Source organism: Rana temporaria, chromosome 4, assembly GCF_905171775.1.
Source record: "Rana temporaria chromosome 4, aRanTem1.1, whole genome shotgun sequence".
Taxonomy (NCBI): domain Eukaryota; kingdom Metazoa; phylum Chordata; class Amphibia; order Anura; family Ranidae; genus Rana; species Rana temporaria.
In genome coordinates, this window is record NC_053492.1 from 450266364 (window position 1) to 450293465 (window position 27102).

Genomic DNA, 27102 nt, shown 5'->3' on the forward strand with positions numbered 1-27102 from the left:
CTCAGTGTGAAAGCACTCGGGCTTTCACACTGAGACTGCAGGGCAGGAGTTTTTCAGGTGGTATTTACGCGCACAGCAGATTTGGGGCTCAGGTAAGTAAAACGGGGGGGGCTGGGGGGGGCCGTCATTGCCCTTTTTTTTTCCCACCTTTTAATGCATAGGATGAATGAAGGTGAAAAAAAATAACCTTTACAACCCCTTTAACTTCAGGAGAGAAAAATCAGCTCTGTTGACCTTCCAGACAGAGTTCCCATATATGTATGTTATGATTGCATTTAGCTGCCTGTTTAGAGTTCAGCTTTATGAGGTATGAACAGGGCCGGCCCTATGATGGGACCAGGTGGTACCATGGGTACCAGGCGGCACTTTTAGGGGGGCAGCATTCTGCCGCCCGCCAGACAGCCCACTCCGCTGCCTGTGAGGACACTCTCAGCCAGAGGGGAGCAGTCTGCGAGTGAGAAAAGCAGGCACCGCTCCCTCTGAGGAACCTGTTGTGCCGAGAATGGTTGCCCCGTCAGAATCTGTTCCCCCCTGTCTCTCGGCTCTGATCGGAACTCTGCCTCTCCAGCCCTCTGCGTTGGCTGCTCCCTCCTACTCTACCCACAAATTCTTATGATCCTAGTACCGCCCGCCTCTCCAGCCCTCTGCATTGCCGCTCCCTCCTACTCTACCCACAAATTCTTATGATCCGAATACCGCCCCGTGCGCGTCCACAGTACAATGTTGTTACTCATTATGGCAGATCGGATAGCAGCGTTTGCCCCCGGGAGACAGCCTGTGTACAGGATATATCTATGCCTATGTGGTTCGGATGACATTGACTATTTTCCTCAATAGGCAACATACATACCTGACATCTTGTATGGTTTTCTTTTTAATGTTGTTTTATGCAACTACTTTGTAATAAAATTATATATTTTTTGCTATCCCTGTCTGTGTTGCTTATAAAGTCCAACCATTGATTGCTTTCCTTAAGCACTTTTGTCTTTATCACATGAATAGAGCCATGACAGGTCCTCTTTATACATGTATAGAGCAATGACAGGTCCTCTTTATCACATGAATAGAGCCATGACAGGTCCTCTTTATCACATGAATAGAGCCATGACGTAATTTTTTTGGGGGGGAGGGGCAGCATTTCATTCTTGGTCCCAGGCAGCACAATGCCTTGGGCCGGCACTGGGTATGAATACCCTTCAGACTTCTCTGCCTATAATGCCTGTCTCCTGAGTCTGCTGGGAGCTGCAGTGTGCATGCTTGGCTCTAGTTAGTGTGATCTCCATCTGCCATTTAGTTTTTTCCTGTGCACATACTTGCTCCTCTCTGCACAGCAGTAGCTGTTGGACCAAAATATAAAAACCTTTGAGGGGACAGAAGGTTGCAGTAAAAAGTAAAGTATCGAACATAACTGAGAAAATTGGGAAAAGAGGATTCCATAAAAAATAAAAATAAATGGAAATTCCCTATTTGCACTTCCCTCTTCAGCAGCCAAACTGTATAGGAACTGCAGGTAACTGGGATTACAGGGCATGTGTACAGTGCCATCTGCTGGTGATATCTGGTATTTCCCCACACTCTATACCAGGGATCCTCAAACTACGGCCCTCCAGCTGTTGCGGAACTACACATCTCATGAGGCATTGTAATACATTGACATTCACAGACATGACTAGGGCATGATGGGAATTGTAGTTCCTGAACAACTGGAGGGCCGTAGTTTGAAGACTCCTGCTCTATACGATAGTTTGATCTTTATGGGTAACCATGGAATCCTGGTCAAGCGCCAGGCCACCATGTTTTGTAAGTAAGCAACAGTGTGACAGGTTTTAAAAGGAGGCTGTGAGAGCTGGGGACCTGTAATACATTGAGGTTTTTAATCCCAACATTTTTTTTTTGTGGAATAACAGGCAAAAATATACATAAAGCTTTTTGAGTAAATACACAGAGCTTCATGTATACAAATAATTAAAGGGAAAGGTTTGTATTGTCTTAACTGACCAGCCAGAATCGTTTAGGGACTATTTACGCGTGTCTGTATGCACTAAAATGCAATGTAATGGTTGCCCATAATACCCATATTTATGGTTGCCCATAATAAAAATTTGAGTTTGTTCCCATCTCGGCGCGTTTAAAAAAAAAAAAAAAAAAGTTTGTCCAAACTTTAGTCATTGGGAGGCCCATAGAAGTCAATGGCAATACAATATGTGTTTCCTTTTTAACTCAAGATGGTAGGGTCTTCAGGACCACCCGTAAGTCTACGGCAGGGGTCTCCAAACTTTCTAAACAAAGGGTACGTTTATTATCCTTCAGACAGGTCAGGGAAGGGTCCCTTTTCTTCAGGAGGGGACTATATGACACACCCTAAGTGCGCTTATTTCTTGTAGTGTTGGTCAAGTGCGTTCTGACGCCTGTTTTTTTTTTGTTTCAAAATTGGTGTTCAGAGTGGATAGAGTTCGCAGCCATTGATCAAGGTTTTCTTTTAATACCGGTTGCCAATGCATCTAAATGCACAATACAAAATGTCCATGGAACCCCTACTAAAATTAAATAATTGGGTTCAGAGGATTAAATGTCCCTTCCATTAGTGGTCCTTGGGAAGAATGCCCCTCTACAGTGGTGATCAACAAAATGCCTTCCTTAAAGATGGCTGAAAAGGATCAGTGGTGCCATGCTGCTGGCACTGCCAAGTGGCATTGGACCTGGAATTGGACCAAGTGGCAGACACCATCAGGTGAGAGGTCAATTAGCCACAGCTCAAGGAACCCAAACACATGGAGGAACCCTGGTTGAGTCGGGCCGATCTAGAGGTTTACCCTGTTTGTCAGATATTTCTTGGTCCCCGAGTCATACCAGGCTAATGGCCATTGCCCATATGTAGATGTAGGACAGTAAGTGTGCTTAGATTGCAGAACGGTAGTGCTGCTTTTCCTGTAATGCCGCGTACACAAACCGATCGTGTGAGGGGCCCATTGTTTTTTTTTTACCATCAGTGAAAAAACTTAGAACCTGTTTTAAAATGATCTGATGGTTAAAAAACCGGTAGAAAAAAAAATGTTCGTCTGTGGGCAAGTCCATCGGTTAAAAAGCCACGCATGCTCAGAATCAAGTCAACGCATGCTCGGAAGCATCAAACTTCATTTTTCTCAGCACGACGTAATGTGTTTACGTCACCGCGTTCTGACACAAACAAATTTTTAACTGATGGTGTGTAGGCAAGACTGATGAAAGTCAGCTTAATCGGATATCTGATGAAAAAATCCATCGGTCCGTTTTCATCGGATGAACCGTTCATGTGTACAGGGCATAACCGAGTTTATCTCAGCAGTTACTATGAAATGACATAAGAACTAGCTATTAATAGCTCATCTCCCGTGGATTGAAGCCCGATCGGTCCCTAAACCCTGCCTAGATCACCCCCTAATAGGACCTACACTCCTGAACTTTAGGACAATATGCCGTAAAACCGGAATGACCCCATCACCTGGACCAATGACTCCCTTGGTTCTTAATCCAGACTTCCCACCTAGCATTGCCGCTAGTGACTCCACAGTGCCACTAGACCCCACACGGGTGCGGGCTAGCCAATTCTTTCGAAACGGAACCATGCTCAACCAGACCGAAATGGCTACCACACTCCCACATTTGAATATACCGTTCTTTAAGTTTCTCCAAATCAGACAGTTTTTGGGTGATGCCCGGACACCCTTGCTATGGTCCCGGGACTTAGCCCCGATAGAACATATCTGTGCTGCTGACCGGCCACAACTCCATCTGATCTCCGCGCTATACTCCTTGCTGCTGCCTAAGGTGCCGCCCACTGACCGTTTCCGACCGTCTTGGAACTCAGACCTATCCCTTGACTTGTCAGACGAAGACTGGGACCACATATGGGAGCACGCCCACAAGGGATCCGTTAATGTGACAGCCCAGGAGAATAGATACAAATTGTGTACCCGGTGGTATCGTACCCCGGAAAAGCTACATAAGATCTTCCCCGCAGTTCCTGCTGAATGTTGGCGGTGTGGTGGGGCCACGGGCTCCCTCCTCCACATTTGGTGGGACTGCCCCTTGATAGTGCCATTTTAGAAGGAAGTCCACGAGTGTATCGTCAAGATCACTACATACTTCTTAGAGTTTTCCCCGGCACAGTACTTATTGCACCATACAGTTGTGCCTAGGAAACATTACCGCAAGTCACTAACATTGCATCTTGTTAACGCCGCCACACAATGTGTCCCCTTGAAGTGGAAGTCTACCTCTGCCCCTACGTTGCAGGACTGGCACCTCAGGGTGAATAGAATTGAAGACATGGAACAACTAATCCATCGTGCTAATGACACTCATGACAAATTTCGAGAAACTTGGGCATGTTGGATCCACTACAGGGAATCTTGCGCCTTGGTGGACCCAACTCTCCCCGCGGCCGCGTCCATGACCAAGCCCTCTGGGCAGTGATATCTCTGACCCCTACACAGCTGGTCTCTTCTTCTCCCTCCTGATATCCCCCCCCCGTTTTTTTTTTTTCTTCTCTCTCTCTCCCCCCTTCCCCGACTAGCCTCCTCAAACACTGCTTGTGTCTCGTGCCCTGGGGCCCCGCTTCGTCCACAGACAGCTCCCTCTGGGGTGGGCGGTTAGGGAGGGCCCTATATGGGCTCGGGATCACATTGATATCTTACTATGCTCCTCCACCTGAGGTGTATCGATGTTGCCCGAACAATTACTTACATGCTGTTATTGTACTATTTCTGTACTGTTTTGACGCTGGACTCAATCTGCTCTTGCTTATATGTACTTACTCCTGTTCCTCCTGTATTGTGCTACTGGTTGCACCCAGTACTGGAAACGATTGTATGTCGTGTCGAATTCTTAATAAAATTGTTTAAAAAAAAAAAAAAAAAGAACTAGCTATTAACAGGAGATTCTAACAAATGTCATCAACAAGTATGAAAATATGAACCAATGAGCTACTAAAAGAGTGAAAGTCACATCAAAAAATGACCACTATATGTTGCAATAAATATACTTGCCGCAAAATACATTGTTGTTCCCCTTTAACAGTAGTTCGCACACATCTTTGGAAAGTTGGCAGAGCTGCGTGGAGTGTACATCCTGACACTGAAGATTAATGAAAGCTTGTTTGTTGGATTTATTTTTAGCTTAAAAGACATTTAGGTCTAAGTGTTGCGTAGAATAGAGAGACGTAAACTGCTCCCGTATACTGTTGTTGGAATTCTAATTTGGGAATTTGCATTCCATGTTTTTTTTCTTTTCCTAGAGGGCCTTATATATCAAACTTCCTGACATAAACTGCTGTTGCTAGGAAAGATATTCGTACACAGTAGATGGAGATGTATTTGCGCAGTTAGGTTAAATCCAAATCTTTCCTGCTCTCCGAGACCTCTGTCAGGAATGTTCCCCCAACATCGGCATAGATGGATGAACGGTTTTGGAGGGGGAGGCTCGGGGGGAAGCCATTGGTCTTGTGTGTAATGGCTAGTTTTTAATGTAGTAGTGATTTTGTATTCTGTACAATTTTTACCTGTATTTTAATAACAAGATAGAATAATGGGGAAACATATAAAACACTCAGTAATAATATCACTAGGAAGCTTGGCATGCCGCCTAGTAAGATATGTACAGATATGATTTTGTTTGTACATAATGTTACACTTCAAATCGAAGCCCCCGCCGACGACCCTCGTTCGACTCCTCCGACGCCGCCATGATACCCGAGTGACTTCCGGAAAAAGCGATGAGGTCACTCCTACGCGCATGCGCGTGGGAGCCGCCACTAACGGCATGATGCCGTTAGTAGCGTCACGCTCAGTGCACCTGCGCCCGATTTCTACGGTGCATGCGACGCAGACATCGGTGCTGCAATTTTTTGCAAATATCTCCTAAACCTTTTAGGTTTGGGAGATATTTCTTGCACCTACAGGTAAGCCTTAATCTAGGCTTACCTGTAGGTTAAAGTGGTTGTAAAGGGTTTAAAACCACTTTAATAAGCTGCAGTATTATAAATGTTAGCTTCTGGGTTTAATACCATTTGGCCACTAGATAGCATTACGCATCGAATGAATTTTCTACAATACTTGGTGCCATCTTGTGGTCAAATGCAGTATTTTCTGTTTTAAAAAAAGGAAAACATTTGACCAGCACAGGAAATGGTTTTACAACATTTGTTTTTTAGACCCATTTGCACAGAACGAATGTACATGTACTTTACTGGGTGAATTGCTATGCAGTTATATATATATACACATACATACTCGTATGTTGGCATGCTCTGTTATCCTGGGCTGTCCATACTGTTTGTTCAATACAGCACAGCCCCGCTCTTTGTGTTATGGGAAGCAGGATGCAGAAGTTGAGATTCTGGGTCACAGCAATGACCCCAGCTGGCTAACACTGTCATCTTCTTCTGGAAACTGTACATGTCCTTGAAGTTTGGTAACAGCAATTAATGAAAAGCACAGCGGGAGGGGAAAGGTCACATTCATAAGCAGCTCTGGGTAAGTAGTGGATTTGGTAGGAGGCAGAGTCCAGCCACGGGCTGCAAAACATTCACATGGAGCTGAAATCTGTCCTCTGCCCACGTTTCGTCTTTTACAGCAGAATTTAGCAATATCACATGGGATGGGGGGGGGGGGGGGGGGTTTATAAAAGAACTGGAGCATACAGAATGTGATGCAGCTGTGCATAGTAACCAATCAGCTTCTAACTTCAGCTTGTTCAATTAAGCGTTGACAATAAAACCTGGAAGCTGATTGGATACTGTGCACAGCTGCACCAGGTTTAGTAAATCTCCCCTGTATTATAACGAATAGGTGTTTATACATTCGGGGCCAGATCCACGAAGCGTTTACGCTGGTGTATCTATTGATACGCTGCGTAACTTCTAGTTTGCTCCGGCGTATCTTTGTTTTGTATCCACAAAACAATATACGCCTGAAGCTGGGCTAGATCCGACTGGTGTACCTCTTAGTACGCCGTCGGATCTAAGGTGCATATTTACGCTGGCCGTTAGGTGGCGCTTCCGTCGATTTCCGCATCGAGTACACAAATTAGCTAGATACGGCGATCCACGAACGTACGTCCGGCTGGCGCATTTTTTTACGTCGTTTCCGTAAGGCTTTTTTCGGCGTATAGTTATCCCTGCTTTATGAGGCGTACGCAATGTTAAGTATGGACGTCGAACCAGCGTCGATTGTTTTGTCGTTTGCGTAAAACGTTCGCGAATAGGGCTTTGCGTAGAATTACGTTCACGTCGAAAGCATTGGAATGCTGCGGGTTAATTTGGAGCATGTGCACTGGGATACCCCCACGGACGGCGCATGCGCCGTTCCAAAAAAACGTCAATTACGTGGGGTCAAGTCAAATTAACATAAAACACGCCCACATCTTTATCATTTGAATTCCGCGCCCTTACGCCGGCAGATTTACACTACGCCGCCGTAACTTTAGAGGCAAGTGCTTTGTGAATACAGCACTTGCCTCTCAAAGTTGCGGCGGCGTAGCATTACTACGATATGCTACGCCTGCCTAAAATTACGATCTGGCCCTCGGTCTGATAATTATGATAAGAACCCGCTGTTCTTCATTTAGACCTGTTCCCCTTTTAGAAGCTCTGGCCACTCTTTCTCCTTTTTACTCTGCTGTAAAGATATGCAATAGTAAGGGCCCTTTCACGCTGCTCTGTATCAAAATCGCTGTAAAACTGCATATGTTTTTGTTTTTCTGTGTTTCAGATGCGTTTCCTGTGCATTTTTGGGTTGCCTGCACCTGTAAAAAAATAAACTCAAATAAGACTCAAAAACCCACCAAAACCACACGTTACGGTGTGTTTTTACCACAATTTGAAAGTGATTTTGATTCATTTCGACAGAAAGCTGCGATTTTTTTTAAAAACCACACCAAAGAGGCAGCATGCAGGGCTTTTCAAAATGCACTGCACCTGCAATGCACACCTAGGTATTTGTAGTGCTTTTTGCATTTTGCAGATTTGAACTACAGAGCGTGACCCATCGGAAACCATGTTAAATGGACTGTAGTGCAAATCTGCAAAATGCGAAAAGCACTAAGAATGCATAGGTGTGAACCAGGCCTATAGCCACAGTTTAGATTGCAGCGATTTGGCATGCGATTTGACAGATATGTCAGATCAGCGGCTATTGCCGGCAATTGATTCGATTTTTCCAAAAGTAGTTTCTGTACTACTTTTGACAACTTTGAGGTGCGATCTCAAGAGACATCTGTGCAGGAACCCACACAGATGTCTCTGAAATCGCCACCGAAGACGGAACTGACACGCGGGAATAAAAATTCATTATATTTAATTTCCGCTGTCAGTGTCAACCTAAAATAAAAAATAAATTGTGTTTTTCTTGCAAGGTAAAAACACAGGAAAAATATATGCATGTGAAAGGGCCTGTAGGCTCAGTTCACACCTTTGCCATTTGCTTTTGATCCATTTATGCAGTGCTTTTTGCTGTGCGTTGTGTTTTTGCACATGCAATTTTGCTGCAATTTGCATCTTTTATGTTTTTTTTTTTTTTTTGGCCAGATTAAACAACGCAAATCGCGGCAAAATCAGTGTAAAAGGTCAAAAATGCACTACATGCTTTTCTACAGCTTCTCCATTGAAGTCTGTTCAACTAAAAAATAACACAGAGGGGCACTCACTCAGCACTGCCACCATTCATAGGATGCCTTGTATTTATTTTATTTTTTTCAATGACTACAAGCCATTCTCTGATTGGATGAGGTGAAGGTGGGGAGGTGATACCACAATGGCTGTACATGGGTATATCTGCCACTTGTGTAAATGCATGCATGCATGCGTGCGAACATAGGCGTGCGCACAGGATGTGCCAGGTGTGCCTAGGCACACCCTAATCACCCTGTGTGGTGCAGATTGCACTGAAATATACTGTGTCACAGTCAAACGTGCACTAACGCACAGAAAAATACTGCATTAAATGGCACGTAACACACTGAAATATACAACGTTAAACATGCAGTAATGCACTGAAATATACTGCGTTAAGCGTGCACTAATGCACAGAAATATGCTGCATTAAACATGCAGTAACGCACAGAAATAGACCCCTGATATTTAACCAAAAATAAATAAAATAACAAAAAAATAAAAACTACTGACACCGTCCACCGCTCTGCTGACACCATCCACCGCCCTACTGACACCGTCCACGGCTCTGCTGACACCATCAGTATACTGTATATACACATGCAAATATGTTTGATCTTTGGGGTGCACACCCTAATGCAATAGGCTGCGCACACCTATGCGTGCGAAGGTACAACCCTGACTATCCGCATCCAGGGGTGTATGGCCATATGCATGTACACAGAAGTATGGGTGTATGCAGCTATTGGTTTTTATGGGTGGCAGCATGCAGCACTTGTGGATCCCAGGAAGGGTATTACGCCTGAATTTTATGTCATGCAGCCCTAAGTGCCCATGTGCATGAGGCCTGATTTTAGTATGTTTAACACAGCAAAAAGGTGCAAAGAAGTTCATAGTTATTTTTTACATACAGTTTAAGGGTGCAGCCCCTTCATTAACATTGCTGTTCTATCTTGCAGTTTGTCCAGAAGGGGACCTCGACACAGACTCCGAAAAACAGATTGACAGTTTGTATCTTAAAGCTCTGGAGGGCTTCGTAACCGTTATTACTCAGGATGGTGACATGATCTTCATTTCTGAGAACATCAACAAGCACATGGGTTTAACACAGGTGAGTAGCCAACTGCCATTTATGGAGGTTTTAGTGTTCTTAAAGTGGAACTTCACCCAAACGGGGAAATTCCCCTCTTCCTCCAACCCCCCCCCCTCTCCTCCTTTTTATATTTGACACATTTTTTTATTTTTTTTGGGGGGGGAAGGGGAGTGTGACACTCACCCGGGACATCCCCGGACCCTCTTATGTCTAAAATCATCCTATGTCCACTAGGGGCATAGGATGACTGAGAAATGATATATTGGACTACCTGAGATGGGATTATTATGTAATTATTATCCACAATATATTCCAGGATATCTGTAAAGAACTATTTACTGTTTGTTAATTTTGAAATCAACGGGTTAATTATAAGAGTTATGCCGCGTACACACGATCATTTTTCAGCATGAAAAAAACTTAGTTTTTCAAAAACGTCATTTAAAATGATCGTGTGTGGGCTTCACATCATTTTTCAGGTTCTGAAAAATGACAAAAAAAAATTTGAATTTGCATTTTTTTAACGTTGTTTTAAACTATGTAGTTTTTCGGGTTGTAAAAAATGATCGTGTGTGGGCTAAAACAACGAAAAAAACCCGCGCATACTCGGAAGCAAGTTAAGAGATGGGAGCGCTCGTTCTGGTAAAACTAGCGTTCATAACGGAGTAAGCACATTCATCACGCTGTAACAGACAAAAAAGCGCGAATCGTCTTTTACTAAGACGGAATCAGCTAAAGCAGCCCAAAGGCGAATGGAACTTCCCCTTTAAAGTGCCTTCGAACGTGTTGTACGTCACCACGCTTTGCTAGATAATTTTTTTTAAACAATGGTGTGTAGGCAACATCGTTTTAAGGATGAAGCTGGGAAAATTACGTTTTTTAGACATGCTGAAAAATGATCGTGTGTACGCGGCATGACTCATGCATAATGTTGGGACACATACTGTTAGATGCCAATGTCCTCACCTCCAGCCATCTGCCTGTTCTCTGTGCTAATTGACCCTGCTATTGTGTGAAGATGTCCTGTGTTTACACTTATGATAATATGTATTGCATAGCAGGTGAGCGAGGAGACGTGAAGTCTACCCAGAAAGGTCATATCTATGAGTCGCCTAGTCTGGGTAAATGATTAGTTAATTAGCTCATGTTAATATATGTTCTGGTTACCTCCTTTAACTGTATATAAGGTTGTATTCTTGGTTCTATTAAACACACCATGTTCAGCACACAAACAAGTCTTGTGTGCTTGTGAGCAGCTGGAATATCTGATATCTATATCCAGACTGATCGGAAGTGGTATATGACGGAAACACTCAAGCGGAGTGTGGGACGTTCCGTTAAAGGGAGCAGGTACCTGATTTTTGACAGGTACCCGCTCCCCCACTTCTGGTCAGATCACTGCTGTGATCTGTGTCAATAGTCATGAGCGAAGTCCTCATCTCAATTTGTATCCTCTTTCCCCTGGCCACTTACTAATGCAATGAACCACGGCACATGACTTTTACATCAAGACGTGCCATTGATGTGATGGACAACCCGGCTTCACCTTCTATAAGATGGAAAATGGTGGCAGCTAGTAGGGGAATAGCTGGATTTTATTGTGCACCAATGAGTTATTTACAAGCTAGATATTTAAAGAAGTATGACCAATGCTTTATTGGCCCTACTTCTCCTATGGATCTCAGGAGTGCAGTTAGTTCTGCACTACTGTGACCCATTTTTAGCTGACTGAGTTCAGGCGCTGGAGTGATCCAGACTTTACAGTCAGGGTCCACCCAGATGTCTGGACCAGCAGCGGACTTGCTCAAGTGAGTGCAGGAGAGGACATAGTAGAGAGCTGATTACTGACAGTCCCAACTCTCTGCTCAGAGCGGAGGGGAGAACTGAGCGATCAACAGTGTTTGATTGCTCAGTTGTAGATTGTAGCGAGTTAAAAGCACCTACAATGATATGATGGTAGATATTTAAAGAGAATAATCATTTTATTTTGTAGGTCGAATTAACAGGACATAGCATCTTCGACTTCACCCATCCCTGCGATCACGATGAGATTAGAGAGAATCTCAGTTTGAAATGCGGTATGTTTATTTGCATTTGAATTTTGCACATTTTCCAAATCCCAGGCAAGGCAAAGTTAAACATATGATGAAACAATACTTGAACCAGTTTAGCCCAAAAAATAATATTTTTTCCTCTACGGCTTTAGTTACATTGCTTACCTGTAATGAAGGATGTCCTATAATTTACAGGTTGCTGGCTTCTGCAGAAATCTTCACTACAAGGCTACCCAGTCCTCTTCCTGCTTATGAACTTTTGGCACTGTGGGAATGACCAGCTTTGGGTCTCCAGGTTCAGCTGCATGAAAGATGATCTAATGGTGAAATGCCCCATCCTGCCCTCTCCTCCACTAAGAAAAGTTATTTAATGGATGTAAACCCTCACATATACCCAGTGAAGTGAACAGCCTCAGATTATACACAGAGATTAAACAAATCTCCCTACATAAATTTTACATGTATATCTGCTGTCTTAATCTGTATATATTCTTTAGAAGTGCAAATCTTGTTATAGATTTTCTCCTCCTGTTCAGCACTGAGTGTGAAGTCTGGGCATACAGCCAAAACAGCTGATTGGAGGAAAGGCACACACCCCTCTCAATGTAGGCAGAGACTTGCAGAGCTGTTTCTGTTCTCTGCTACCTATTTATTTATTTATAGCAACCTCACACAACACACATTTCAGGCTGGTTTTATCTCATGTGTCAGGAGTTATCAGGCTGATAACAGAGGAATGGAGCAGGAGAAAGCCACAGGACTTAGTGCTTTAAAGGGACATATGAAAACACTGCAGATACAGTGGGGGTCGAAAGTTTGGGCACCCCAGGTAAAAACTTGTATTAATGTGCATAACGAAGCCAAGGAAAGATGGAAAAATCTCCAAAAGGCATCAAATTACACATTAGACATTCTTATAATATGTCAAAAAAAGTTAATTTTTTTCCATCATTTACACTTTCAAAATTACAGAAAACAAAAAAATGGCGTCTGCAAAAGTTTGGGCACCCTGCACAGTTAATGTCTTGTACTGCCCCCTTTGGCAAGTATCACATCTTGTAAACGCTTTTTGTAGCCAGCCAAGAGTCTTTCAATTCTTGTTTGAGGTATCTTTGCCCATTCTTCCTTACAAAAGTCTTCCAGTTCTTTGAGATTTCTGGGCTGTCTGTCACGCACTGCTCTTTTAAGGTATATCCATAGATTTTTAATTATGTTGAGGTCAGGAGATTGTGAAGGCCATGGCAAAACCTTCAGTTGACGCCTCTTGATGTAATCCCCCGTGGATTTTGAGGTGTGTTTAGGATCATTATCCATTTGTAGAAGCCATCCTCTCTTTAACTTCAGCTTTTTCACAGATGGCATCAAGTTACCATCCAAAATTTGCTGAAATTTTATTGAATCCATTTTTCCTTCTACTCGTGAAATTTTCCCTGTGCCACTGGCTGCAATACAACCCCAAAGCATGATTGATCCACCCCCATGCTTAACAGTTGGACAGAGGTTCTTTTCATTAAATTCTGTGCCCTTTCTTCTCCAAACGTCCCTTTGCTCATTCCGGCCAAAAAGTTATATTTTAACCTCATCGGTCCACAGAACTTGTTTCCAAAATGCATCAGGCTTGTCTATATGTTCATTTGCAAAGTTCAAACGCTGATTTTTGTGGTGAGGACGTAGAAGAGGTTTTCTTCTGATGATCCTTCCATGAAGACCATATTTGTACAAGTATCTCTTTATAGTGGAATAGTGTACCACAACTCCAGTGTCTGCCAGATCTTTCTGGAGGGATCGTGCAGTCAAACGTGGGTTTTGAATTGCTTTTCTCACAATCCTGCGAGCTGTTCTGTCTGATATTTTTCTTGGTCTTCCAGATCTTGCTTTAACTTCCACTGTTCCTGATGACTGCCATTTCTTAATTACATTCCGAACAGAGGATATTGACATCTGAAAACGCTTTGCTATCTTCTTATAGCCTTCTCCAGCCTTGTGAGCGTCAACTATTTTCAGTTTCAGTTTTCTAGACAACTGCTTAGAAGAAACCATGGTGCTGATTGTTGGGGCAAGGTCAGAGGAGTCTGGGCATTTAAAACCTTTGAGATTGACACCACCTGGTCCTCCCAGACGATGATTGAGAACAATCCATGACACTGGCAGGTCTCAGCTTTGCAAAGGGGGCAGTGCATGCTATAAATTCTGCAGGGTGCCCAAACTTTTGCAGACGCCATTTTTTTGTTTTCTGTCATTTCGAAAGTGTAAATGATGGAAATAAAATCTAACTTTTTTTGACATATTATAAGAATGTCTAATCTGTAATTTGATGCATTTTGGAGATTTTTCCATTTTTCCTTGGCTTCGTTATGTACATTAATACAAATTTTTACCTGGGGTGCCCAAACTTTCTATCCCCACTGTATATGTGCCGACCTCAAAATTCATGAATCGGGTTTACATCCACTTTAATTCTTCTGTGAAAGGAGGAGAGAATCATATGACTTATCAGACTCTCCTCCATTTTTAGATAGTTTTACAAGCAGTGTAATCGGTGAAAGAACGTTCCTTGATTGGAGGAGTAGGCAGGAGGAGATCATCTTTATTGCAGCTGAGCTTGGAGATCTGAAAATATTAACCCCAAGAGCACCAGAAGTTCAGCAGCAGGAAGGGGACAGGGCAGCCCTGCGGGAAATATTTCTACAGAATCCAGCACCCTGCATGTGCTGGGATATACTTCATTAGAGGTAAGTAATGTAACTAAAGCAAAGCAAAAAATGTTTTTAGGTAAACTTGCTTTACTTTACTGTCTTCTTGTATATTTAGGACAACATGACATGAATCCTTAGAATCTCAAACTAAAGTCAAAAGCACGCTGCATTTGCTCATCGTCACAATCCAAAAGGCCATCCACGTAGGCCCTAAATGTGGCTAAACTAGAATTTTTTTTCTTACCAGTAATAAAGGATGTCCCAAGATGTGCAGACTGTTGGATTCTGTAGAAATCTTCATTGAAGGGCTGCCCTGTCCTCTTCCTGCTGCTGATCTTCCAGCGCACTGGAGGTTAAAGTGGAAGTCCATCCTAACACTAAAATATCTAAGTCTTCAGGCATCTACGATCTAAGACTAATCTATCTAGCCATGTAAAGAAGAAATCCATATACATACCTTTACCGAAGTTGGTCGAGTCCGGTCTCCAACGGCGGGAGCTCTGCAGAGGAGATGGCCAACAACGGCTGGGAAATTAATGAGAAGTGACTTCACCCATAGAGTTACTATGGGGCATCCGCTTTCAGCTGCCTCCTCTGCACCCGCCTCTACCCATCGAAGCTGCCAGCTCAGCGTGGGACTGGAGCGGCTTCAAAAAAACTATGTATAGCGATTTCTTCTTTACTGGGCTAGATAGGTTAGTATTGGATCGTGGATGCCTGTAGATTTAGATTTTAGTGTTGGGGGATACTTATAAAACCTGCGTCTCTGGATCTAGAGTCAATCACAGTCAGGCTTGCTATGACAAGTCAATTCATCAGGATATGACTGTTCTGTAATATGGAAAAATTTGCTTTGTAATTTTTTGTAATTTATGCATAATCAGCTAAAGCTGTGACACAAAAAAAAGCCCAAGTTGGCGATGGTTAAAATTCTATCCTCATTTAACCAATTTAGCTGCTTTTGACCTAATAGACCCATCACTGCCAAATTTGGGCTGTGAAATCATCTAATTTGTCTGATCATAGACTGATCTGGAATTCCTATGATTAAACCTTTTGTGTCCTGGGCCATGGCAGACCAAGACTGAACAGCAGCCAGGCTAAATCGGTGTATGTCTTCTCTGCCCAGTCCGAGCGCTGCAGCCAACCAAGTACAATTATGAGGACCAGGTGCAGGATATATATAGAATGCTGGGAGTAATACTGTTTTTTCTTCTGGAATTGGCTGGTGTTGAGGTGCTCTTTCCCTCCCCTTTGCTAATTGCTTGACATGCCAAAATGCCAGTCTGGGCCACAATCCTAATTGGAACCAAGCACAAATATAATAATTTATTATGAGTCAAAGGGTGTGCAAACTCTAAGGCCTCCCTCACATGACTGTTTGGCCACATACAGTGGATTCCAGTGGCAAGAATCAGCGGATTCTTGCAGCTGGAATAAAAGATGCATGCGAATTGTGGCAGCTGCACAGCCTATATAAATTGACTGCATACAGGCTCAGATATCCATCCCTAACGGCAGGTACCGTATTTATCGGGGTATTGTGCGCTCCGGCGTATAGCGTGCACCCCTAAATTGGACCCGCATTCCTGTAAAAAAAACCTTTTAGTACTAACAGTTTTGGTGTCTTGCGCGGCATCCATCGGCGGCCTCGTCGGGTCCGGCGTTCGTCTGCGGCTTCGGTGGTGTCCTCCTCGTCGGGTCCGGCGTCCTTCTGCGGTGTCCTCCCCGCTCGATCCCCGCTTCCCGCGCTAAGTTTGAACTACTGCGCCGGCATATACCGAGCGTAGTACACTCGTGTATAGTCGGGCAGACTCGGCTCCTCTCACGGTCACGTCCTGTGCGCCCAGTACGTCCAGGACGTGACTGCGAGAGGAGCCGAGCCTGCCCGACTATACATGAGTGTACTTCGCTTGGTATATGCCGGCGCAGTAGTTCAAACTTGGCGCGGGAAGCGGGTATCGGCGTATATCGTGCACCCACGATTTTGCCCTGAATTTCAGGGCAAAAAAGTATGCGGTATACGCCGATAAATACGGTAATCACATGGTGTGTGGCTACATGTGTACCGCCATGGCCGCTGTCGGCCTGTCATTAGTTTATATACAGTGGTGAAAATAATGATTTGATCCTCTGCACATTTTGTAAGTTTCCTCACTTGCAAAGAAATTAAGGGTCTATAATTGTTGTCATAGATGTATTTTATATGATGGAGACAGAATATCAGCCAAAAATCCAGAAAAAAAACACATGATACAAATGCTACAAATTGAGTTGCAGTTCAGTGAGTAAAATAAGTAGTTGATCCCCTCAGACTGGTTACAGTAGGTGCTCATGTGGTACACAGGTTAGTCTTGTCAATTTTAAGAAGGTTCTCCTAACGACAACTCATTATTTGTATAAAAGACACCTGAATATTCCTTCCACTCAAACATCTCTATCATGGGCAAGATCAACGAGCTGTCAAAGGACATCAGGGACATGATTGTAGACTGCAGAAGGCTGGAATGGGCTACAAGACCAAAAAGCTTTATGAGAAGTGATTTTTTACAAATGGAAGAAAAACAAAATAACCATCAATCATCCTCGGTCTGGCGCTCCATGCAATATTTTGCCTCATGGGTTAAGGCAGTTGGCATCGCCGTCACCAAATAAACAATGGTAACACAATACACCGCCATGGGTTGAAATCCTGCAGCACCCGCAAGATCCCCCTCCTCAAGAAGGCACATGTACAGGCCCATCTGAAGTTTGCCAATAAACCTCTAAATGATTCGGAGAAGGGTTGGGAGAAAGTGGGTGGTCAGATGAGACCAAAATTTAAGCTCTTTGGCATTAACTCAACTGGCGGTGTTTGGAGAAAGAAAAATACTGACTATGACCCTAAGAACACCAGCCCTACAGTGAAGCACGAAGGTGGAAACATTATGCTTTGGAGCTGTTTCCCTGCTATTTCCCTGCTAAAGGTACAAGCCGACTTTGCCACATTGAGGAGCCAATGGATGGGGCCATGTATTATAAAATCTTGAATGAGAACCCCAAGCGTGTCGAGATCCTACGGGGTAAAATGACCGCACCAGCCAAGCAGACACTGGCTGGAAAAAGCGCCTAGAGGTGATTCAGTTTGCATGTGTAGCGATATACAAGTCATTCATTCATTTATTCAGAACCTTCTTCCCTCAGCCAGAAACCTTAAGATCGTGGATAGGTCTTCCAGCATAGCAATGACCCAAAACATACAGCCAAGGCAACAAAGGAGTGGCTAAAGAAGAAGCACATTAAGCAAAATAAAGGTGTGTTGCGCTACAGTGATTGATATTAAAAATGCTGATTTTCTTTTGTTTAATAAACAATCCAGAAAAAAAGTCTCTCAAATGGACCATAATGGTCAAATGGTAAACTCAATTATTCAACTGTGGATAAGGTTATCCAATCCCTTCACCAAGTGAACATGGCACCACCACTATAGGTTGGACCAGGGATCTTCAAACTACAGCCCTCCGGCTGTTGAACTACACATCCCGTGAGGCATTGTAAAACTCTGACATTCACAGACATGACTAGGCATGATGGGAATTATAGTTCCTGATCAACTGGAGGGCTATAGTTTGAAGACCCCTGGGTTGGACTCTTGCCAGAGAGCCTGGACCCTTTATTACAATGGAGCACACGGGCCTGATGAATATGTCCCGGTAGGGGTCATCAGCAGGGCATATACAAAGGAACCACGTCGGGAACAGCCCCAGAGAATCCATATAAAACATAAAAAGCTGGATAGTGTAAAACCTCTTAAGGGTTATATTTAATATAAAGTATTGCACTTGCACGTATCCGTGGTAAAAAAGGGAGGCTGCCGCCACAGAACATCCAAACATGTACAATGCGCTATAACAGGTTTCTGTTATCACGCAGGTTTTACACTATCCAGCGTTTTGTATTTTTATTTGGATCTGATTACACGATCAGCGTTTGGGTGGAGTCCCCTGGATGCTCTGGAGCGGTTCCTGACGTGGTTCCTTTGTATATCCCCTGCTGATGACCCCTACCGGGACATATTTATCAAGCCTGTTTGTAATAAAGGGTCCAGGCTCTAAGGTAAGAGTCCAATCTATAGTGGTGGTGCCATGTTCACTTGGTGAAGGGATTGGATAACCTTATCCACAGTTCAATAATGGAGTTTACCATTTGACCATTATGGTCCATTTGAGAGACTGATTTTTCTGGACTGTTTTATAATTTTTTTTCAGTATTTTAAATATCAATTACTGTAGCGCAACACACCTTTATTTTGTTATAGAAAATGTATGGAGGGAGCTGAAATTTCCAGTTGCCAAGCGGCAGACAAGAAACCATAAGGATTTAGAGAAGACCTGTAAAGAAGAGTGGACCAAAATTCCTCCTGAGATGTGTGCAAACCTGGTAACCAACTATAATGCCGCGTACACACGATCATTTTTCAGCATGAAAAAAAAAAGTTTTTCAGCATGTCCAAAAAACTAAGTTTTTCCAACTTCATCATTAAAAATTACGTTGCCCACACACCATCGTTTTTAAAAATTTTTGAACAAAGCGCGCTGACGTACAACATGTACGACGGCACTCTGAAGGGAAAGTTTTATTCGCCTTTGGGCTGCTTTTAGCTGATTCCGTGTTAGTAAAACACAATTCGCGCTTTTCTGTATGTTACAGCGTGATGAATGTGCTTACTCCATTATGAACGGTAGTTTTACCTGAAGGAGCGCTCCCGTCTCATAACTTGCTTCTGAGCATGCGCGGGTTTAAAACGTCGTTTTAGCCCACACACGGTCATTTTTTACAACCCGAAAAACTAAATTTTTTCAGAAGCCGAAAAACTATGTGAAGCCCACACACGATCATTTTAAATGACGTTTTTAAAAACGTCGTTTTTTTTCATGCCAAAAAATGATCGTGTGCGCGCGCCATTAGAAACGTCTTGCCTCTGTGCTTGCCAACAAGGGTTTTTCCACCAAGTACTAAGTAATGTTTTGCTTGGGGATCAAATACTTATTTACTCACTAAACTGCAACTCAATTTTTAACATTCACATTATGTATTTTTTCAGTTTTTTTGGTTGATTTTCTGTCTCTCTCATTTAAAATACACCTATGATAAAAATAATTGACACCTAATTTCTGTGGGCAAACTTACAAAATCTGCAGGTGATCGAATACTTTTTTTCCCTACCGTAGACACTTCTATTTGAATGCACCTATCATTCCAGCCGCAAAAATACTCTGATTCTTGCAGCTGGGGAGTAAAGTGCATGAATGAGCTTGGGATTGGTCTAAACCCATGCTCACTAAACCCAGAAGGAAGCTTATTAGGTCGATGTCATTGTCCTCATATGGCCATGTGGCCGGCAACATCCCTGCCCTTTTGTGTACGTGCAGGGTAGGGAATGCCAGGGCTGTAGCTGATTTGGCTCAGGGCTGCAGCTGATTTGGCTCAGGGCTGCAGCTGATTTGGCTCAGGGCTGCAGCTGATTTGGCTCAGGGCTGCAGCTGATTTGGCTCAGGGCTGCAGCTGATTTGGCTCAGGGCTGCAAGCTTCCTTCTGGGTACGTCAAAACCCAGGCTCATCCCTACTCAAGAGCTAAGTCCTCATCTCCATTTTCCAAGATTCAATTCCAATTTTCACTTTACTGCAGCAACGATTTGTGCGATATAAATCCTGTATTCTAATAATAATTTTATATGGCCTGTTTTAATTTAACATGAAGGTGCAGGACTAAACAAGAAGAACAAAGATGCAAGTACAGAACGGGATTTTTTCATGAGGATGAAATGCACTGTCACCAACAGAGGCCGAACCGTGAATCTCAAATCTGCTACCTGGAAGGTAAACGGATGGTTTTTATTTAACCTGGAACTCTCTGTGGAAGAAAATACCAGTAAACCTTTATAATGTCAGGCTATTTTTCTTTTTGAGCAAGAACTGCAAGTGTCACTCTTTCATTTAGAAACTCGCTCCTCGCAGCAAATGTTTTTAATTGTAAAGGGAGCTGCGGGGGATTGCATTGTTTGCCATAGCTAGTTGATTTGTAGATGTTGCTTTAGGCAAGCTTCATTTTCTGCTAAAGGCTCAACATTTTTTGGAACTCTTTAATTTAATTAAACAGTAAACAGGTTGTAAATAGTGTTTCATTATTTGTGATAGAATCATTTTTTTTGAGTCTTATCGGTAGCATTTTCTATGATCCTCTTATTGCATATACACTATATTACCAAAAGTATTGGGACGCCTGCCTTTACACGCACATGAACTTTAATGGCGTCTAAGGGCCAGATTCATGAAGACTTACGACGGGCGTATCAATAGATACGCCGTCGTAAGTCTGAATCCCCGCCATCATATATTTAAGCGTATTCTCAAACTGAGATGCGCTTAAATGTTGCTAAGATACGACCGGCGTACGTCTCCTACGCCATCGTATCTTAGCTGCCTATTTACGCTGGCCGCTAGGGGCGTGTACGCTAATTTAAGCCTAGAATATTTAAATCAGATACGCCTATTCACAAACGTACGCCCGGCCGTCGCAGTAAAGATACGCCGTTTACGTAAGGCGTTTTCAGGCGTAAAGATAATCCACCAAAAAGATGGCGCAGCCAATGTTAAGTATGGACGTCGGGACCGCGTCAAATTTTTCACGTTTTACGTCGTTTGCGTAAGTCGTCCGTGAATGGGGCTGGGCGTAAGTTACGTTCACGTCGAAACCAATGAGTCTTTGCGGCGTAATTTGGAGCATGCGCAATGGGATACGTCCACGGACGGCGCATGCGCCGTTAGTAAAAAACGTCATTTACGTGGGGTCACAATGAATTTACATACATCACATCCACATCTTACACATTTGAATTAGGCGGGCTTACGCTAGCCCAGTTACACTACGCCACCGTAATTTAGAGCGTAACTTCTTTGTGAATACAGGACCTGCTGCTCTAACTTACGGCGGCGTAGTGTATCTGAGATACGCTACGCCCGCCGAAATCTCTCTGAATCCAGCTATTAGTCTGTAGGGTTCAATATTGAGTTGGCCCACCCTTTGCAGCTATAACAGCTTCAACTCTTCTGGAAAGGCTGTCCACAAGGTTTAGGAGTGTGTCTATGGGAATGTTTGACCAATCTTCCAAAATGGCATTTGTAAGGTCAGGCACTAATGTTGGACAAGAATGCCTGGCTCACAGTCTCCTCTCTAATTCATTCCAAAGGTGTTTTATGGGGTTGAGGTCAGGACCAGTTCCGCCATCACAAACTTGCGTATCCATGTCTTTATGGACCTTGCTTTGTGCACTGGTGCGCAGCCATGTTGTAACAGGAAGGGGTCATCCCCAAACTGTTGCCACAAAGTTGGGAGCATGAAATTGTCCAAAATGTCTTGGTATGCTGACACCTTAAGAGTTCCCTTCACTGAAACTAAGCGCATGTGCCGGCGACGTCACCGGCTGCCGCTAATGTAAGTATCTCCTAAACGGCACACGTTTAGGAGATATTTACTGTACCTATAGTTAAACGTTATTATAGGCTTATTCATCGGCATAGGTGCCCCCTTTCATATCCATGCGCCCGGCCCCCTGATCTATATACAGGAACCATGAATTCCAATGCGGGGTGGGTTAGGCTCCAATAGCCTCACCCAATAGGATAATAGGCTTTAAAAAAGGGTGGTCTTGGAATGCAGAGAACTGCGCTCCGATCCCACCCAGTTGTGTACCGATAGCGAAAGAATTTACACTATTTTTCACACTAAAGTTTCTCCCCGTTTTGGCCAAAGCATCAGGCGATCCTATTGGATGCCTAGCGCTTTGGCGGAAGAAAGCTGGAGGAGCGGACACTGGAGCCGCCACTGCCCGCACTCCAGGAGAGGACACTACAGCCCCGCCGGACCGCCCGCTTGGGGGATAACTGTCAGTGCCACTGGGGGGTGAGGCTAGCTGTCTCAGTGCCACGCCGCCGGGGGGGGGGGGGTGGTTGTTTGAGGCCCTGCCAAAAGAAGAACCCACCAGCCGCAACTGCCTACATGTAAACATACATCGCGGTTTACTCCAACTTTAATCTGGGCAAACCCCACCTGTGAGGGGCCCCTTTTTTGTGGCGAGCTGCAGAATCTAATCTATCTGGCTCAAATAATGACTTTTCTAGATTGTAAGCTCTAAGGCCGCGTACACACGGTTGTTCCAAACCGATGAGAATGGTCTGACGAGCCATTTCCATTGGTTCACCGCTGAAGTGGCCTGATGGTCTGATGTGCGTACACACCATCGTTCCAAAAACCGATCGGGTCAGAACGCGGAGACGTCAAACACACGACGTGCTGAATAAAACAAAGTTCAATGCTTCCAAGCATGCGTCGACTTGATTCTGAGAATGCGCGGGTTTTGAACCGATGCTTTTCTGTACTAACCATCAGTTTGAACCAATCGGGCAGCGCTCCATCGGTTCGGTTTCGAAGCAAGTTTTAAAATTTTGGACCGAAGGACAACAGACCGATGGGCTATACACATGGTCGGTTTGGACCGATGAAACTGACCCTCGGTCCATTCTCATCGGTTTTGTCCAACCGTGTGTACGCGGCCTAACGAGCAGGGCCCTCTGATCCCTCCTGTATTGAATTGTATTGTAATTGTACTGTCATGTTGTAAAGCCTTGCGCAAACAAGCGCTGTGCAAACTGTTGGCGCTATATAAATGATGTATTATAATAATAATTAACAAAAGCTTTGTGTCTAGGGCCTCATTTCTCCCCTTTCTTGGATCTTGTTGATTGTGACAACTTTGCTTCCTTTTTGTCAGGTACTTCACTGCACTGGCCACGTGAAGGTGTACAACTCCTACAATCCGCATGCACTCTGCGGCTACAAAGAGCCTCTGCTGAATTGCCTGGTGATGATGTGTCAGCCAATCCAGCATCCCTCCAACATCGACATCCCGCTGGACAGCAAGACCTTCCTGAGCCGACACAGCATGGACATGAAATTCACATACTGTGATGACAGGTGAGGACGACCAAGACTTTGAATTTTGTAGAGAGGGCAGAGCAGGCGGCGGTCTTTGAAAATCGTTTTTTTTTTTATGTGATGTCATCTAGGCAAGCTCATTCGGATAATAAAGGGGATCTCTACTCTGCCCCTAAATGTATCCAACTCAAACCACAGAAATACGACAAGAGCGCAAAGCCAAGGGCTACAAGTGTAAAATGCTTTAATCATTCTATAGAGACAAAAAAAAAACATGTTTCGGGAGTCTCATGCTTCCCTTTCTCAAGGTCTAAAGATTTAAAACGGCGTATATGAGCTCAAAGCAAACAGGTTCTGTTTCAGGCAGCTTCAGCATACAGCCGTTAACAATGGCAAGACTTCGGACTGTTTAGAACATTCAGTATACAGCGGAATACCTATTTTATTTGCTAAATAGTTTCCTGAGTCTATATAAGCTTTTTAAATCTTCACATTTTTTTTTTCTTTTTTTTTAAAGTGTATTTTGTGCGTATACTCGAGAGAGGAGCCGGACTGCAGGAGTTGGGAGTAGGCAGGCCTCCCCCAGAGGCAATCTGCCATCTTTCTCCATGCCCCGGGTGGCAATGGCGGGTGTGTGAGGGGGTCCTCCCACACAGCCCGCCCTACCTGCTCCGCTTTGAAGCCCAACGGGGCAGAGGGACTCCCTATAAGGGAGTGAGAGGATTAGCTCACTCAACCAGCCCCGGTAGTCCTTTGCCTCTCTTTTTAGAGACCGTGTGGTCAAAGTGCGTGCATGTTAACCCAATTTCGAGTGCGTGTAAGTGTGGTGGTTTTTGTGGGAGGGGGGGTGGGCGTACTAAGCGCAGGCTTACCTCGCATAGCACACCCATCGGGAGCCGGGCTGAGACCACCAAACTCAATTCACATGTAGCTGAGACCAGGATCCGAACCCCTAGCTGCAGAGGTGAATGGCTTGTCAGCGCAGTGCCAATCGCGTTGAGCCACCGCAGCTCCCTAAATCTTCACATTTTGATGAACGGAGAGCATGTGTCTCCCAAAACACACTAAAGAAGTAGTAAAGCATTTCAGATTTTTAACCTTTGGCTCTGCACTCCTGTTGTATTCTCATGCTTTGAGTTGTTTCCTTGGTACCCATTAGAGCATGTGTCAAATACAAGGACGGCAGAATGCATCCAGCCCCCAAGCCATTTCATATGGTCCTTACACCTCTCCTGCAGCTGCGGTACATGCCTCACACACCCCCCCCCCCCGCAGCACTTTTCAGCAGTCGGCAACAGGAGGACAGAACTCCTCCCACAGATTTTGCGCTTCTGTGGCAGCCGCAGAGATGCTCATCTCTGCCAACCCTCCCATCTCGGCTGTTTGTATCAGAAAGGGGGTCGGAACTCCTTTTACAGATTCTGCTCCTCTCTGTGCAGCCGCATCACCCCCATGTCTCTGCCTCCCCTTAGCTCATGGTCCTCCATTCCCTGCACTTTTTGCTTCCCTTCTCCACCCCTGCTTCTTCCCAAGAAGAAGGGGGTGCACTGTGATTTAAGGGAGGATGGGAGACTCTAGAATTCTGATGGTGGGAGATATCTTGGCACTATTGTACGGGGGGGGGGGGGGGGGGTTGGCAACCCTGCATTAGAGGGAGTAGGCAAGCTGGAACCAGTGAGCTCATGGCTATAGTGCATTTCCTTCACTCCTAAAAGAGAAGTAATCGAAGCCTCAGAACCACCGGGATGAGTTTTCTTTGGAGTCCAAATGTATCCAGTCCTCTCTTGTGCCCAGGGGAGGGCTGGCAGCCTTAGGCCTGGGGGGCAAGTCCCGTCAAGTGGCCCATGGAGCGTGGAAAAGTGATGGATCGAGGCCCCCTTACTTCAGAGTCCGCACAGAGGCCCCCCTTACTTCAGAGTCCGCACAGAGGCCCCCCTTACTTCAGAGTCCGCACAGAGGCCCCCCTTACATCAGAGTCCGCATAGTGGCGGCCGGTGGCTGTGCATAGTGTCACCAGCCCGGGGGGAGTTTTCCACCCTGCCAGCCCTCCCCTGCTTGTGCCACCTCAAAATAATGTAGGTTTTCATTCTATCACTCACTGTAACAGAGGTCCCATCCCTTGCATGCTGTTAAATCATTAATATTGCTTTTTAAAGCAACATGGTATTGGGTAGAATTAAAGAGCGTTATGGTATTTTTAATGTATTTTTGACACTAATGAGATGCCCTCTGTCGATAATATTAATAAACAGCTTGACCTTGTTTGAGCCATTTTGATCCTGGTCTTTATCTTGGATCTGCTTAATGTTTAGTAATACTGAACAATGCTTGGGTCTTTCTGATACAATTTTGGCCGTTACTTGCTGAATCACCCCCAAAATTGAAGATGCAGGTGGCCCTCAATTTAAATAGCCTGGTGGAAAATAAAGCCTGAATCATGACTGTGTCCTATCAGATACAGCCACTGTTCAGGTATTCAGACAACTGTGGGCGCCTAAATACACAGTAGCCGTCAGATGTTCTCCATCCATGCTGTTAACATAGTTGGGGGAATCAATTTATTTAATTGAGCCGACATTAAAGCCTAGTACACACTAGTTTGTTTTGTTCAATTTAGCTATGACTAAGCACTGAAGCTACAATGCGAAACGCGTTAGTTTATTCCAATTTTTGCTGTGGCATGTTCATTTTGTGATCTATTTTAATAAAAGGAACATTTTTGGAGTGCGGCTGTCCAAGTTCCCTTCATATTTTTGCATTAGTATTGCATTTCCGGCACCCGTGGTTTGGATTCAGTGAGGAGGTTCTCTGATTACAACTGAGCGGTCATCTTTCCTTTCTATGACTGTGGGCCCCAGGATGACATAATTTGTGACGAAACACGTAGGGAGGAGCGACGTGCTGACATCGCCATCTCTCTCATGTCCTGACAGATGGATTTGTTTGGTTGTGTGGATTTAGCTGGTGGTGGATTCACTGCGGTTTTTGGTGATGGATGATGGACCCTGTGGCCCGGATTCAGAAACAACTTATGACGGCGTATCTCCAGATACGCCGTCGTAAGTCTGAATGTGAGGCGTCGTATCTTGGCGCCTGATTCAAAGAATCAGATACGCCAGAATTTGTCCAAGATCCGACTGACGTAAGGCTCTTACGCTGTCGTATCTTGGGTGCATATTTACGCTGGCCACTAGGGGCGCTTCCGTAGATTTACGCGTAGAATATGCAAATGAGCTAGATACGCTGATTCAGAAACGTACTTGCGCCCGTCGGGTTTAGTTACGTCGTTTACGTAAGGGTCAGTCTGGTGTAAGTTTACCCCTCATAAAGCAGGGGTAAGTCATGTTAAGGTATGGACGTCGGAAACAGCGTCGTATTTTACGTCGTTTGCGTAAGTCGTACGTGAATGGGGCTGGGCGTATGTTACGTTCACGTCGACAAAGCATTGAGCCGACGTATCCTAGGGAGTATTTGCGACGTGACTCTGAGCATGCGCCGTTCGATCCTCCCCTCATTTACATGGGGTCACGGCTCATTTCAATACAACATCCCCACTGCCTTGATCATTTGAATTACGCGAGCTTACGCTGGCCCATTTACGCTACGCTGCCATAACTTAGGGCGCAAGTTCTTTCTGA

The 27102-nt window shown here is 44.5% G+C and overlaps 1 protein-coding gene across 1 annotated transcript in view; it reads left to right on the top strand.

Moving 5' to 3' along the window:
• Positions 1-27102, top strand: part of EPAS1 (endothelial PAS domain protein 1) — a 244659-nt gene that overhangs the window by 169024 nt on the left and 48533 nt on the right. The window contains exons 3-6 of the mRNA XM_040351560.1: positions 9607-9758; positions 11734-11818; positions 20231-20349; positions 23301-23503. Of these exons, the coding sequence (XP_040207494.1) occupies positions 9607-9758; positions 11734-11818; positions 20231-20349; positions 23301-23503 (559 nt within the window). The remainder of the gene's footprint in view (positions 1-9606; positions 9759-11733; positions 11819-20230; positions 20350-23300; positions 23504-27102) is intronic.